Source organism: Sinocyclocheilus rhinocerous, unplaced genomic scaffold (genome assembly GCF_001515625.1).
Source record: "Sinocyclocheilus rhinocerous isolate Xijiao unplaced genomic scaffold, SAMN03320098_v1.1 scaffold1938, whole genome shotgun sequence".
NCBI lineage: Eukaryota > Metazoa > Chordata > Actinopteri > Cypriniformes > Cyprinidae > Sinocyclocheilus > Sinocyclocheilus rhinocerous.
Window position 1 is genome coordinate 439,463 of NW_015629065.1, and position 15,092 is coordinate 454,554.

Below are 15,092 nucleotides of genomic sequence, written 5' to 3' on the forward strand. Positions count from 1 at the left end.
AAAAAAAAAGCAAAAAAGCAGAAGAGCTAATTTCAATATTGATAATAGTTAAAAAAAAAAACTCTTTAGCAAAAGTTTTCTATTCTTTTTTTTATTCCATCTACTTGTTTTCTTTTTAATTATTACAAAAAAAATTATAATAACTTGACCCTCTGACAATAGCTCTATCTATTCTATCTCTTTTCTATCTACCTTTTATTCTGTGTATTTAATATTTAATACTGCGTTAGACTAACCGGGACTTGTCACAACACTTAAATATTTTTGTTGTTTTTATTTCTTCTATTACCCTCTTTTGTAAGTCGCTCTGGATAAAAGCATCTTATAAATGATTAAATGGTAATGTAACCCCTAATATGCTGATTTGGTGTTTAAGAAATGATTATCAATGTTGAAAACAGTTTTGCTGCTTAATAGTACTGTGGAAACTGTTATATATTTATTCAATATTCTTTAATGAATAAAAAGAAAGAACAGCGTTTATTTGAAATGTTTTTTGAAACTGTCACTTTTGAATAATTGAATGGATCTTTGCTGAATAAAAGTTTTATTTCTTATGAAAAAACTAAATCTTGCCCAAACATTCGAATGATTCAACTTGTATATTACAACCTCAAGTGTTAAAAAAAAATGTAGTTTAGAGTATGTGGAAATTAACATTAAATTAGATTAATAAATGGAGTAACAGTATTGGTTATAGTTCCTAATATGTAATGCATTAACTAATATTAACATATTGAACCTTATTGTAAAGTATTGCCAGATATTTTGTAAAATGTATCACATTGTGTGTAAGAGATTCTCTTGGTAAAGGAGAAAGATATACTCTTCTGTGATAGAAAGAATCAGCAGATCTCTTGGGTTTCCACGCTTTAATGAATAGGCACGCTGTGCTCCCCTTCATCACATGACCCTGATGTTTAGCCAGGCTCTAGAATATTCCATCTCACATGACGGCACGTCAAAACAACTCTGTGTAGCCCTTGCTCAAATCCATTTCACGCAGATCTCCTGATCTCCCATGGCCTCAGTGTGCTCTTTGATATACTGTGTAGGTTTGAGTTACGGCTCATGGCTGCTATGATTTTGCTTTCTGTCAGGCCTGTCAGAGTGCACTCTGGATGAGATGACGTACGACTCCCTGATCCCTCTACAGCTGCTACAGAACTATGTCCGCCTGGTACGCTGACTCACTCTGCATCAGAGTTTTTAGCATGTCTGAGTTTCTCTGGATGATCTTTAAAGTTTGGATAAAGAGTGCTGAGAGAAACAAGGCCTTATAATACCATGGGACCAAAACAACATTCTTTGAGCCTCCACCACCAGTTTGGCACCTTGGGGCAACTGATACTATTTGTGTTCTAAAATGTTGTAATAGAAGATACATGCAGTGCAACAAGCAGTAACTTAAGACACGAAACCACCCTCTAAGACACACTTGAGTAATCAAGCCTCCATAAAGGCATGCATAAATAAAATATTTGGCACGAATTATAAAATTAAGCTGGTCTTAATGAATAATGCATGTGCTGTTGTTCATGATATTTACCAGTGTTGATGGTAGTGCATTTTGATGAACTCTGTGTTTTTGCTTGTGGTCAGGTGGAACAGTACCATAATGTCATCTTCCACGGGCTGGAGGGCAGCTTTCAGGATTACATCGCCAACCAGATCTCTCATTATATCAAGGTAACTATTATCAAGTGTTTTAAATATTAGTTTTATATCTGTGGATGGAATGTAAAACATGAATAAGTGTATGCATTTTTTTCGTTTAAAATGTCAAGAATCACTTTTAAATGTCATACTTTTATTTTTTTTGGGGGGGGGAGGTTTTAACATTTAACACTGAAGATATGAGGAGGCCTAAATACAATAAAGCTTAAATCCAACAGAGTTTCATACATAATGTACATTATGATTTATGATTTTTGGATAAAAGCGTCTGCTAAATGTCTAAATGTAAATGTTATTAAATACATACAGTACTATTCAGTTTATAATCTTTTCTATTCTATTTAGAGTCTATTCAGATCTTTTTTTTTTTGGAAAGAAATTAATATTTGTATTCAGCAAGAATGCATTTAATTGATGAAAGGTGACAGTAAGACATTTGTAGTGTTACAAAAAACATTTCAATAAATGTATTAATTTATTTATATTTAAATAAATGCTTTTCTTTTGAACTTTCTGTTCATCAAAGAATCCTGAAAGAAAAGCATCACGATTTCAAAAAAATTAAAAAAAGTAGTGCAACTAATTTCAATGTTGATACTAATTTAAAAATAAATAAATACTGTGCAAATCAATATTTATTTATTTATTTATTTAGTCATTTATCAGTTGCTTTTATCCAAAGCGACTTACAAATGAGGACAACAGAAGCAATCAATTGTAGTATTAAAACAACTAAAAACAGATCCAAAACTAAAAGCTAAAACTTTATAAATACTACCTATACACATTTTAAAAATAATATTATTATCAATATTATTACAATATTATCGATATTTGAATGATTTCTGGAGGATCATGTGACACTGAAGACTGGAGTAATGGCTACTGAAAATCCATCACAAGAATAAATTACATTTTTAAATATTTTAAAATAGAAAACCGTTATTTTAAATTGTAATAATATTTCACAATATTACTGTTTTTACTGTTTTCTCTATCAAATAAAAGCGGCCTTGGTGAGCATAAGAGATTTCTTTTTAATACAATAAAAAAATCTTACTAACCCCAAACTTTTGAACGGTAGTGTATAAAAAAAATCTACAATCTTATTTCCATGATGTAAGATATTTGTGAGTGAAACGTAGGGTGGGACGATGTATTAAGAAAGTACAGTCCGATTTGATTTCATGTTGAATGTCCCAGATTTAAAAACAAGTAAGTTAAACATGAGCTAAATCTCTGAATAAATTGCAGTAATGTGCTGCTTTCAAAAGAATTTGGAATGATTAGCAGTGTTGGGGGTAACGCATTACAAGTAACGCGAGTTACGTAATCAGATTACTTTTTTTGAAGTAACGAGTAAAGTAACGGATTACTTTTTAATTTACAAGAGAATATCTGAGTTACTTTTTCAAATAAGTAACGCAAGTTACTTTTTTTCCAATTTATATTCTGACCTTCGATGATCCAGTTCATACTAATGAAAGGCATACTAATAAGTAAAAATTACTCTAGACAAACATTTGTGTGTCTTTTTTTATTGCTGAAATGTGTTGAAATTTCTTCTTCTGCATTCTACTGTACGGACGTAAATTTACTTTCCCTTCAGCCTGAGGCTTATTCATTTCACTTTTGGTGTGAAAAGGCTTTTATATTTGCCAAAAATAGAACTTTTTTATTTTAAAAACAAACAAGCAAGCCCTGTCCAGATTTAAAAAGTAACGCAAAAGTAACGTAACACATTACTTTCCATAAAAAGTAACTAAGTAACGCAATTAGTTACTTTTTTATGGAGTAACGCAATATTGCAATGCATTACTTTTAAAAGTAACTTTCCCCAACACTGATGATTAGTATGTCTCGTTTGTCTCATCTATTGTGGGCGTCCATCCGTACTAGTCATGATGTTTATGATGCACCTGTTGTGTATTTGTGTCTGTGTGATTGCACTGATACTATTTAAACTGAACTGAGCTGGACGATGACATCACTGAATTAAATGATGAACTGCCTTTAACTGAAAATTGAGTGTTTACTATTGTCCTTTTGCATTGACACACTATTTTCCTGTTTTGATACTGTAAAGCTGCTTTGGCACAATCTGTATTGTTAAAAGCGCTATATAAATAAAGGTGACTTGACTTGACTTTGTGTGTGTTCGCAGCACAGACAGGAGGCCCAGGGGATCGGCTGTGATGTCGTCAGGGTGGAGATAGATGAGGGTCTATCAAAAGAGCACCTGCTGGAGATCTTCATCAACTGTGGTAAGAGCCTCTTCAATCGTGCAGCGCTCTGTCAAGGAGTCACATTTCTCAGGTGATGATGTAGGCAAAGGAGCAGAGGAAGAAGATAGCAGACCCCTAGAAACAAGATCAAAATGTTTTATCCTGTGTTGAATCTGAAATCTTTGGAAATGATGAGTTATTATTCTCTGACACTGTCTGTGATGATTTTGCATGTCTTTGGCCTGTACTTTCTAAAAATGAAAAGTAAAAAAGTAAAAGTGAGGCACTTGCACTAGACGTGAATGTGGCAAATATGTAAATGTCATATTTATGTGTTGTGTATCAGGGTTCCTGGTGTCTTTGCATGAAGGCAGCGCTGGGCGTTGTGTTGTGGTGGTTTTGGAGGGTCTGCAGAGAGCCCACTCTCTCAGCCACCTCCTGGGAGACCTGTGCGAGGCCCTGGAGAACCGCGGATCTGTCTATTCCCTCTCCGTCAACCATGGTGAGACTCATCCCTGCAGATGCAGCAGAGCTGGAACCAGAAAGAGTGTTTCAGTTCAACTCTTTTCTGATGGGCAGGTCAGGATGGACTTTACTATTTCCGTGAAGGGAGTTTTTGGATTGGCACACTGGCCAAGCCTCACCTACAGGGTGCTGAGCTACGATTACAGCAGCACTTCCGCTGGGTTCAGCTGCGCTGGGACACCGAGCCCCTCAATGGCATGCTGGGACGTCATCTACGCAGAAAACTCCTCCACAAGGTCAGCCCTGCTTATTATCTAATGAGCTGCAGGGAAGACCACCAGAATAGCCATTCAGCTCTAAATTTGGTTGAGATAGTTTAGTATATTTAGTGTAGTTTAGATCAGAGTATACCATGTGACTGCTGAATCATTCAAATAAACATTGAGACTGCACAACAAAATCGATTTTATTTTTTTCTCTTCGATATCTAATTGTTAAAGAATACGTTTTAAATTCTGTTATTTTTGTTTTAATTACAAACAATGGAGACTGGAACTTTTAAAGGGATAGTTCACCCCAAAATAAAAAAAAATTCTGTCAGTAATTACTCACCCTCATGTCGTTCCAAACCCGTAAGACCTTCGTTCATCTTCAGAACACAAATTAAAATATTTTTGTTGAAATCTGAGAGCTTTTTGACTCTACATAGACAGCAACGAACTACCACGTTCAAGGCCCAGAAAGGTAGCAAGGACATCGTTAAAATAGTCCATGTGACATCAGTGGTTCAACTGTAATTTTATGAAGCTGCAAGAATACTTTTTGTGTGCAAAGAAAACAAAAAGAACAACTTTATTCAACAATTTCTTCTCTTCCGAGGGTCAGAAAGCTGATAACTTCATCATTAATTGAAAAATTAATTTACAAATCAACTACTTGTTATATCTTTCACAAACTGTCATGAAGCCTAAAGTAGATTCTGTGGTGCTTTGCATCTATTTGATCAGTACATTGTTCCAAATAACTCCTTTGGTGACAATTGAAACAAAATATTGATTTGCATCCCTTCAATTGAGTTTCTCTGTGGCTGCACAGACTCAGGGCCGGTGCTGGACCTCTGATGATCCTGTACACAAATCGCTTTCTTGGGTGTGCTCAGTGTGGCACCAGCTCAACGCCTGCCTGTCACGTCTGGGGACCTCGGAGGCCTTGTTGGGACCCTATATCTTCCTCTCCTGCCCTGTGAATCCAGAACAGACCCAAGCTATTTCCAAGTACGTCAATCTAGTGTTTTCACAATGAAAAATATTTGTTAAAGGTGCCATAGAATGCATTGATACAATATTTTAAATTGTTCTCTGATATCTACATAGAAGGTATATGGCTTGGGTAAGGGCAAAAATTATCCAGAAACGGTTATACATGTCCATTTACAACCCTAGGATTTGTCCCTAGAATGAAATGGTCTGTTATTACCTTATTTGAAAGGGTGATGAATAATAATGTTGAGCTCTGCTCTGATTGGCTGTTTCACAGCACGGCTCATTTCAGTAGCTCACACAGCAAACAGATCTCTACTGTCCGGCGTGAACGATGGAGAGATTAGGCATCTAACCTTATATGTTTGAGCCTGTATGAGACGAAGATACAGATTTTGAGAGATTTTGCAGGAATGTTTAGCGTCTGTGGCATGAACATGATTGCTGCGAGATGCTGGTGGAGTGAACGAGGCTTGAGAGAGAGTGTGAGTGAGGGCGCGGATGCAGCCTCTGTGTTGCCAGATCCAGCGGTTATAAACGTTTTTTGGATCTGTCTTTTCCACTTTTTTTGACACTTTAGAAAGTTAAAGGGGTGGTTCGCTGGTTTTTTTCGAGGCTTGATTGTGTTTATGGGGTGCAGTCTAACATGTGTTAATGCTTCGTTTAAAAAAAAAACGCATTATTTTTCACATAATTGACCTTTATTCCACACCTCTCTGTCCCTTCTCTGAGAAACGTGTTGATAATTTCCTGCTTTTATGAAGCCCCGCCCTCAGAAATATGTGATGGGCTCTGATTGGTTAGCTAGCCCAGTGTGTTGTGATTGGCTAAACCGCATCTGGTGCGCATCTATCTCAGGTGATGAGATATCTTAATGGTAGGCCTATGTTTTTTGTTTGTTGTTGTCTCATACTTTTAGATATGCTGTTATTTGTAAATGCTACTGCTTATGTTAGCTTTTAATATACAGTTTTATCCTGATTAAAGCTTTAATACAGTACGGCAACTGCATGCGCGTCCATGTTTAACGCTTCTTAATAATTTTGGTTTATTTTTTTGTAATATCAGGGGGGGAGGAGGGGGATTTGTTTTAATAGCAATATCTGGCAACACTGCATCGATGATTCAGCTGTGCCGGTCCGGCTGGCCTAGAACATGGGCTGGTATACGTTATGCAAATCTTGGGGGCATAAACATTAATGATCCCGACTGTAACGTCACAGTCGGTGTTATGTTGGAATTCGCCTCTTTTTCAGTGGTCTTTTGCACGCAGGAGATTTACATAAGAAGGAGGAAACAATGGTGTTTGAGGCTCACGGTATGTCATTTCCATGTACAGAACTCTTGTTATTCAACTATGCCAAGGTAAATACAGTTTTCCATTCTATGGCACCGTTAACGTTTTTGATACCATGGGGAAAAATTGCCTAAACATTTAAGCAAAATAAAATTTATATTTTTGACCATAATCAAATATTTTCTTATCAACTGAAACTGTTGTCTGAGATTCCTCAAGGCCCAATAGGGGAAGGTACTACTATTAACTAAAATATTATTATATATTATTAATATTATTATTATTATTTATATTAGACATAAATATATTACTATTGTAATACAACTTAGTTGTATTTTATAACAAATAGTAAGTAGTTATTTTACTTTACAGTAATAAAACTACATAACATAATTATGTCTTAATAGCTACACTTACTTAGAGTTAAATCCTCAAGCTATTATTTTGGCGGAAAACTCCAGGGAAGTTTAGGTGAAAAAGGGTTTACAAATACTTTTCATTACGAATCTAGTGAAATGCTGTAATCATCTTTTCACACTGCTGGAGATTATGCTAATGTGAAAATAAAGCATAACTGGCACATGTTTGCTGCATTTACTGTGAATCCAGAAACTCTGATATGCTAAAAACACAGTATCATGTGCTGCATACTTGTAAATGATTATAGTGAAAGCTCTAAAACACACAGTGCAAACGACTATATACCTATTTGATTAAAATACAGTGTGGTGTGTGTCAACTCACTGTTGGAGAGAAGAGAGAATGCAGCTGGTACCTTGTATCGATACTGCAGAATATGAGTATTGAAACTATCGAAAAATCTATAATTTTGACACTACATGAATCTGAATGAAACTTTAAACTGTATTAAACTGAATTCAACTTTATTTTTTATTAAATTATATTGATATTTGTATTATTTCCTATGAGAGGCAGTATTATTTGTTAATATTGGTCCATGTGTCTTTGTGTTTAGGTGGTTGGTGAGGCTTTGGAACGCAGTGATAGTTCCACGGGTCGAGGATGCTGTTATATCTAGAGTAACAGCCAAACGCTCTCCCTCCCAACGACGGTCTCCCAACAACAAAGGTCTGAGCCCAGGTCAGAGGGCGGTAGTCAAAGCAGCTCTCAATATCCTGCTGAATAAGGCTGTGCTGCAGGGCTGCCCGCTGCCCAGAACAGGTACAGCACCATCAGAAATGTTGAGGAACACACGTTGCCACTAATGTAACTACACTAGCTTAGCTAATTTTACAAAAAAACAGCTGCGCTACTTTTTCCAACAACATTCAAAGTAGCCGTCAGCCATTAAATCTTTCAGTGTAGTCATTACTGGTACTTGCTGACTCTTTTTCTCTTTGTGTGGTTAGAGATTGACAGGTTCTTACCAGAGTTCCAGGGAGGATGTTTCCCTCTTTCCACCATTGGCTCTGCCTACAGGAAAGGTGGCAGAAAAGGACGCGATAATGGCGCTTGGAGACGAGCCAATACCAGTCCAAGGAAGAAAGGAAGCCCCGCCTCTGGGAGGAGCTCTAGCTGCTCTTTAAGAGAAGGTGAGGTGTAACTGATGGCTTTGATTTTGCAGTATGGTTATGCAGCTCTGCTACAGCAACAAGCTACTGTTGATAAAAATTCTCAGAATAATCTGTGTTCTTGTATTCTTATTATATAGGATCTCTGGCCAATTCAAGCGCTCACTCAATGATAAATGTCAATCATGCAAGGTGTGTTTTTTTTATGTGGGCATATGTTTGTACTACCAGCAGATGGCAGTGTTAGTCAATGATTATGTGTGTACGTTCCTGCAGACTCGGTGAAGGAGTTGCTGTGGGTCTGTCACTCTGCTCTGATGATGAGACGGATCTCATCAGAGAACTCCAGACCATGTGCTCTAGCAAATCTGAGCCAGACATAAGCAAGGTAATAGACATTAAAGCTCACATATACCACTGTTCAAAAGCTTGGGGTTGGTCAAATTGTTTTTAAGAACTCTCTTACTGTATGCTCACAACAGTGGCATTTATTTAATCAAAAATACAGTAAATAAAAATACCGTATTTTAATATATTTTGAAATGTAGTTTATTGAATAAATTTTTAGAAGCCATTACTCCAGTCTTCAGTTTCACATGAAATTGCTGCTCAAGAAACATTTTTGCAAATACTGTACATGCAAGACTCACATTTCTTCAGAAAATTTCAAAATATAGTTTGTTATTATCGGTATTGATTCATTAAAAAAAACAGCTTGTTCTTCTCTTAGAGACTTTCTGTTCAGGCTACACAAACAGTCTGGCACAGTTTAGCACATGACCTTGCAGTTTCTAGGAATTGACGAGCTGTGTTCATTTCCTCTTTTACCTGGTACAGATTGCTCTTTTTAAAGAGGACTTCATCATGCTTCCAGACTCGATTCCGCCCACTCCTCAGAGGAGTGATGCCGAGGTCACGCAGCCCCAAACATGCCCTGTTACAACAGAGTATGCTGTGGATATGCCCCATCCTCCACCACAGAAGGCAAGTCTTTGATAAAACACCATGGCTCTGTTCCAAAGCCTACTGAGCCACCTACATAGATAGCTGCCTTCTAAGGCAACATCCTAACTGTCATGGAGCCTCATCAATAAACGATTTGGAATGTTTTACATATAGTGAACAAATAGAGCATAGTCAGGTTCTGGAAGTAAACATCCTGTTCATTTTCTTCATAGGGAAAAACGTATAAGCTATGAAAGACTGACCTACTGTGAACTGCAAGGTTGTTAGTAAATGGTTTTGTTGAAGCCATCAACCCACATTATTTTAACTTTTTTTTTTGTTGATAATTTTGTTTTTTATTTTTAACATTTAACAGCAGAATTTCTGGTGAAAAGGTGTATTACCCATAATTCTGCAAAGAAATCTCCAACAATCAGAGAATCGAAACAAGCAAAACATGCCAAAAGCACTGTTTACTCTATACTAATACATATATATATATATATATATATATTGTTAAGTACACAGTCTTGCAGCTTTGTTGTCTTTTTGTCCAATTTTCAAACACTTTTTTTGTTTCAAATCAGAGTTGATAATGGTTTGTTTGATTCATGGCTTATAACTCTTTAATGAAGTCTTTTTAAAATCCCTATGGAAAAAATTAATAGAAAAAATACCTCAGCAAGCGGAGCAGCTAAAAAAGTGGGCGGGCACTTTTACACAATTGATACAAATGGAGTTTTGACATTAGTATGTTGCAAAGCTAACAGCATGATGTTATTATAAACAAAAAATATGTAGTGCACCCAAATATTAGGTAAAATAATCTATTTTTTAGTAATTATACTTTATTTATCCACAATATTGAATGAAATATGGTTATTCATAATCAGCATTTCTCTCATCTCATCCACTATCTTGGATTTGGCTTAAAATGTTGCCTATGTAGGTCGCTTGCTAGTTTTTGTAACATAGCACATGTGTAAGGTGCATTCTCCACTTTTTTGTTAAAAATGTTTTGTTTTGTTTTTTCTTTTTTTTGTATTTTGTTTTTTCTTTGAAAAGATCGACAGTGGTCACACTTCTCCTCGGCGAGTGACAAGGCCCAGATCGCATCTGCCCATCCCCAGCAGCAGCCCTAGCAGAGCCTCCACGAGCAGCAGAGCAAGGCAGCCCCCATCCCATAACAACAGAAACAACTTCTCACAAGACGACATCTGGTTCCTGGACCCCAGCTGTAATGAAAACTACAGTAACCGTTGATAGACACCTCCCACTGCCCTCCCTTTGCCCTCAGTCTGTTATGTTGTGAAGTTTGGTTACTGGCAGCATTTTAGTATTTGTACATGTTGTCCATACTTGTTACACTATATTACATTGTGTACTTTGGGACCATAGTTTTAATATATTCAACTGTTTAAGTAAAGTAAGGAAAAAGTACGATGAACTAACAGGAGAAAGACTGCTTGAACATTTTACAATTTGCCTTTTAGGTCAAATGTTTTGGATCAAAGTAAGAGCTGGTAGTCTTTTTGCTCTTTAGTATTTACAATCAATCGTGTTTTATGTTTAAATAAGTGAAAGGTGAGTTTTAAAAACTGTCGAAAATCAGGGTTTTACCAAATATGTGTAAATAAGAACTGGGAACTTAAATGTTGTATAGATTAGTGTGTGCGTGTGTGTGTGTGCGCGTGTGTGTGATATTGCGCTTGCACATTGGAGGACTTTTGAAGGGAAAATGAGAAGTGTATATATTGTTTGTAATATTAAATTTTGGTTCATATTTTTTCACTCGTTTCCAAATGAACTGAATGTGGCAATAAGTACCACCATCGCGAACACAGGATATTTTGTTTTTGTCCATTAAGCCATAATTGGTATTTTCAATTACTCTCATGCGTGCTCAGTGACTGGCTTGAACTTTGACTTTGTGAAACCCAACTATGAAATCGGAAGCGGCGCGCATTAACTTTTCGTTTGTCTTCTATATTGAACATTTAGGATAAACAAGTATTATTTTAAAGTCAGTATTGTTCATATGTACAGAAGAGATTATAGTCGACCTCTGATGTTTAAATGTATTATAGTTGTCGGATGAGGTTCAGAGAAATTGTCCTGTTTCCTCCAAGCACAACAATTAAAAATGCACTATCCTAGACATCACCTCAGCGCTTGGCTTTTCTTTCTCCACACAGCTAATGCTAACACTGTGTTTGTTTGAAACCGAATCATTCAGCTGGAATCGTTTATCACCACCAGCTATGTTTTTGTGTCCTCTCCTCTGAAGCTTCCCACTATAACACAAGATAAGAGTGGAATGAGCTCATTCCTGGTGACCACACAGAAAAAAAACGAGAGAAGCACGGTCTTGAAAAATATATTTGTTTCACAGAAAAGTGTTTTATATATATTTACAGTTTAAAATAATCATTGTTTTTGCTTGTGCCTTTCCTAATTCCATGATACGCACAAAGAAATGAGAAAATAGAGTAATTGTTTTGCCATTTACATGATTCATATGATCCCATTTTGCTGCGCTTTCAAAGGATGCCAGACGTTGGTCACGTGTTAACTTAATAAATTAAATGTTCAGAGAAAAGTAAGGGAATAATACATTTGATTTGATCAAATAAAAAAGAACAGAGATAAATCATAAAAGTTACATTATACCATTTTTTAGTGTTCAATTATTCCTGGCCTCACTGTGCGTCCCATTGTGAGAGGATATTGAGTACCTCTTGTGACATTAAGAAGAAATACATATCTTTTTCATAATAAATGTCAAATGTTCTCATGATAGGTCATCCAAAATTATGTACCATTTGGAGACCATTGTAAGCTTGATTGTTTCTGTATGAATTCCAGTTTGAGACGCTCAGAGACGAGTGTCTTGGATATTGTCCTCTGCCTCCTCCTGCAGTGTCTGCGTAACAGAGCTGAGTTTGGACTGAGGGGTGCGCATGCTGGAGTTCCGGCGAGGGAAGAGTTTGAGGCGCTCCGCTGGGCTTATGGCCTGCTTTAGGTGACTGGTCTCATTCAGCAGCTTCTGAATGGAATCGTAGGTCTTCACTTGACCTTTGTCCATCATCTGCAACAGAGATCAGAGGAGTCGGGGACAAACTTTGAAAAATATATTTTTAGACATAATTAATTAATTAATTAATTAAATAAATGCCAAAAGCCATTTTGTAATAAAATCAAATTTATATCAAGCACATCAAGGTCAGCTCAGTAGAGCAGTGCAGTGAAGAGAGTGGCGTGCAGACAATGGCATTCTCAAAAAATAGTTAAAGGCACAATATGTACGATTTTTTTATTAAAATATCCAAAAACCACTAGAACAGTGTCATATATTTTGCTGACTTGTGTACTTGCATTATCCCAAATGTTTCGAAGAATGTTTAAATCCAGAGAAATAAGCAATTTTAACTAGTGACACGGACCGTGTCCATAGTGTCATTGTGTCGCCTGCCAATGACGTCATAACCCCTCAATTTCCTCCAAAAACCACTAGAATAGTGTTATATATTTTGCTGACTTGTGTACTTACATTATCCCAAACTAGTGGCACGGAGCGTGTTCATAGTGTCATTGTGTCGCCTGCCAATGATGTCATAACCCCTCGATTTCCGGTTTTGTTTTGTAGAAAACATGGAAACATCAAAGACATGTTATGCGTTTTATTAGACATGTGACGACCGCACAGAGTAGCATTATAACAGAACTTTCAAATGTATCTAGTATGATAAAACACCGCTGCTTTACCCCACATACGCACGACCGGAAGCAGCGGAAGCGGTCGACTGTGGCATAATAAAAGCTCCGCTGCTTTCGAGCCGTGTGTCACGCTCGTTCAGCGGCCTCGTTTCCCTTCGACGGCTTTCAGCCTCACTCTGCTTCATTCTACTACGTTAATAAATCATTAGCTCATCCATAAACATGAGTTCTGCCCGAGTCCCGTCGGATTGCATCGGCTGTGGGGATGAAGACGACAACTCCCATGATTCCACACTCAGTCATCAAACTACGCCTTCGTCTCTTTGTTTATTTTGAATGCCCTCCAGTGGCGAAAATTACATATTGTGCCTTTAAGTTAAAAAGTCTTAAATTTAGTTGTATCAAATTTAAGGTCATAAAAAGTCTTAAATGGTACAAGGAAGTCTTCATTTTGATTTCAGGAGGGCTTAAATTTGGGGACGGAAAGACAAGAATTGCGATATGGCTTTAATGTAATGATTACACTTCAAAAGGCTATGATTTCATTGAATAAATACAAGCGCTGCACGTTTCAAAGTCCAGTGCTGTGCTGCTTTGTGTACTGCCGTTACCGGGGAAACCGCTATATTTCAGCCATTTTAAAAGCGTCACCTGCTGAGCGAGAATGAATTTGCATTTTCAATAAGCCCTTCTGCTAGTTTTGTTCAGACCAATGTGAAAATCATCCCGTTTAAATGCAGCAAACATGCAGAGTTGTAAATGTGAACTGGTGGATCGACAAGAAGATAATGCATTATAAAAATGTAAATAATAAAGACAGTAAAATATATTTGTTATTTAATTAATATAATAATTGATTGATAATTATTTAAAATAATATAATAATTGATACTTTTGAGTCCATTTTCTTTAAAAAAAAAAAAATAGTTTAAAGGCTGAAATGTGAAGTTGATCATTTTTATACAACTTTTTATTTTTGTGAAAACCTGTATCTGAAATGTAAATCATGCTTTTTACAGTCATTTTATTTTTATTTGTGCAAATCTTAAATTTGAGCTTAAATATCTTGTAAATACCCTGGTCTGGCAAAAACCATCAATTCATGTTTTAGGTATATAAATATCCGGACCTCGGCTTTTGAGGAGGGTTCATTACTAGACCTCAAGCAATTTTAGTTGAAGACCCCTGCTTTAGTGTCACATTCAGAAATCATTCTAATAGACTGATTTGGTGCTCGAAAACAGTTCTTATTATTATCAATACTGAAAACAGTTGTGCTGTTTAGTATATCTGTGTAAACCATGATACTTTGTTATCAGGATTCTGTGATGAATATAAAGTTCAAAAGAACAGCATTTAATGGAATTAGAAATATTTTGTAACAATTTTCTGTCTACTGTCAATTTTGATCAATTTAATACATCCTTGCTGAATGAAAGTATTATTAATTGTATTTATTTTGTACATCGTACTCACCTCAAACTTTTAAACGGTTGTGTATGTTTGCCTTTTTTGAATACCACACATAAATTGTCCCTACTATCTAACAGAAATTACTGAAATATAAAAATGCTCACTCAATATTTTTGCTTTTGTCTGGTGCAACTAGTGATCCTTACAGCTGTTAAATAATTTTTTGTCTCCAATACAAATAACAGTAAAAATGTGAACAATAAGTGCAAAAAGTGATATTTAAAGCAATAGTTCTCCCAAAAATTATAATTCTGTCAATAATTACTCACCCTCATGTCGCTGCAAACCCGTAAGACCTTCGTTCATCTTCAGAACACAAATTAAGATATTTTTCATAAAATCCGACCCTTTCTGACCCTGCATAGACAGCAACACAACTACCACATTTAAGGCCCAGAAACGTAGTAAGGACATTGTTAAAATAGTCCATTTATGAAGCTCCAAGAATACTTTTTATGCACAAAGAAAACAAAAATAACGACTTTATTCAACAATTTCTTTT

At 36.2% G+C, this 15,092-nt stretch overlaps 2 protein-coding genes across 3 annotated transcripts in view; one reads left to right on the forward strand and one right to left on the reverse strand.

Annotated features, from left to right (window-relative positions):
- Positions 1-11,563, forward strand: part of LOC107738687 (cortactin-binding protein 2) — a 51,037-nt gene extending 39,474 nt beyond the window's left edge. For both annotated transcript variants that reach the window (XM_016550477.1, XM_016550478.1), the window contains exons 12-23: positions 1,101-1,180; positions 1,603-1,689; positions 3,842-3,941; positions 4,249-4,404; positions 4,482-4,663; positions 5,463-5,641; positions 7,900-8,105; positions 8,294-8,476; positions 8,596-8,647; positions 8,732-8,843; positions 9,293-9,439; positions 10,466-11,563. In XM_016550477.1, coding sequence (XP_016405963.1) covers positions 1,101-1,180; positions 1,603-1,689; positions 3,842-3,941; positions 4,249-4,404; positions 4,482-4,663; positions 5,463-5,641; positions 7,900-8,105; positions 8,294-8,476; positions 8,596-8,647; positions 8,732-8,843; positions 9,293-9,439; positions 10,466-10,663 — 1,682 coding nt within the window. In that variant the 3' untranslated portion in view covers positions 10,664-11,563. The remainder of the gene's footprint in view (positions 1-1,100; positions 1,181-1,602; positions 1,690-3,841; positions 3,942-4,248; positions 4,405-4,481; positions 4,664-5,462; positions 5,642-7,899; positions 8,106-8,293; positions 8,477-8,595; positions 8,648-8,731; positions 8,844-9,292; positions 9,440-10,465) is intronic.
- Positions 11,564-11,844: 281 nt separating this feature from the next.
- LOC107738689 (cystic fibrosis transmembrane conductance regulator-like) overlaps positions 11,845-15,092 on the reverse strand; it is a 31,791-nt gene continuing 28,543 nt past the window's right edge. The window contains exon 27 of the mRNA XM_016550479.1: positions 11,845-12,488. Within this exon, the coding sequence (XP_016405965.1) occupies positions 12,276-12,488 (213 nt within the window). The 3' untranslated portion in view covers positions 11,845-12,275. The remainder of the gene's footprint in view (positions 12,489-15,092) is intronic.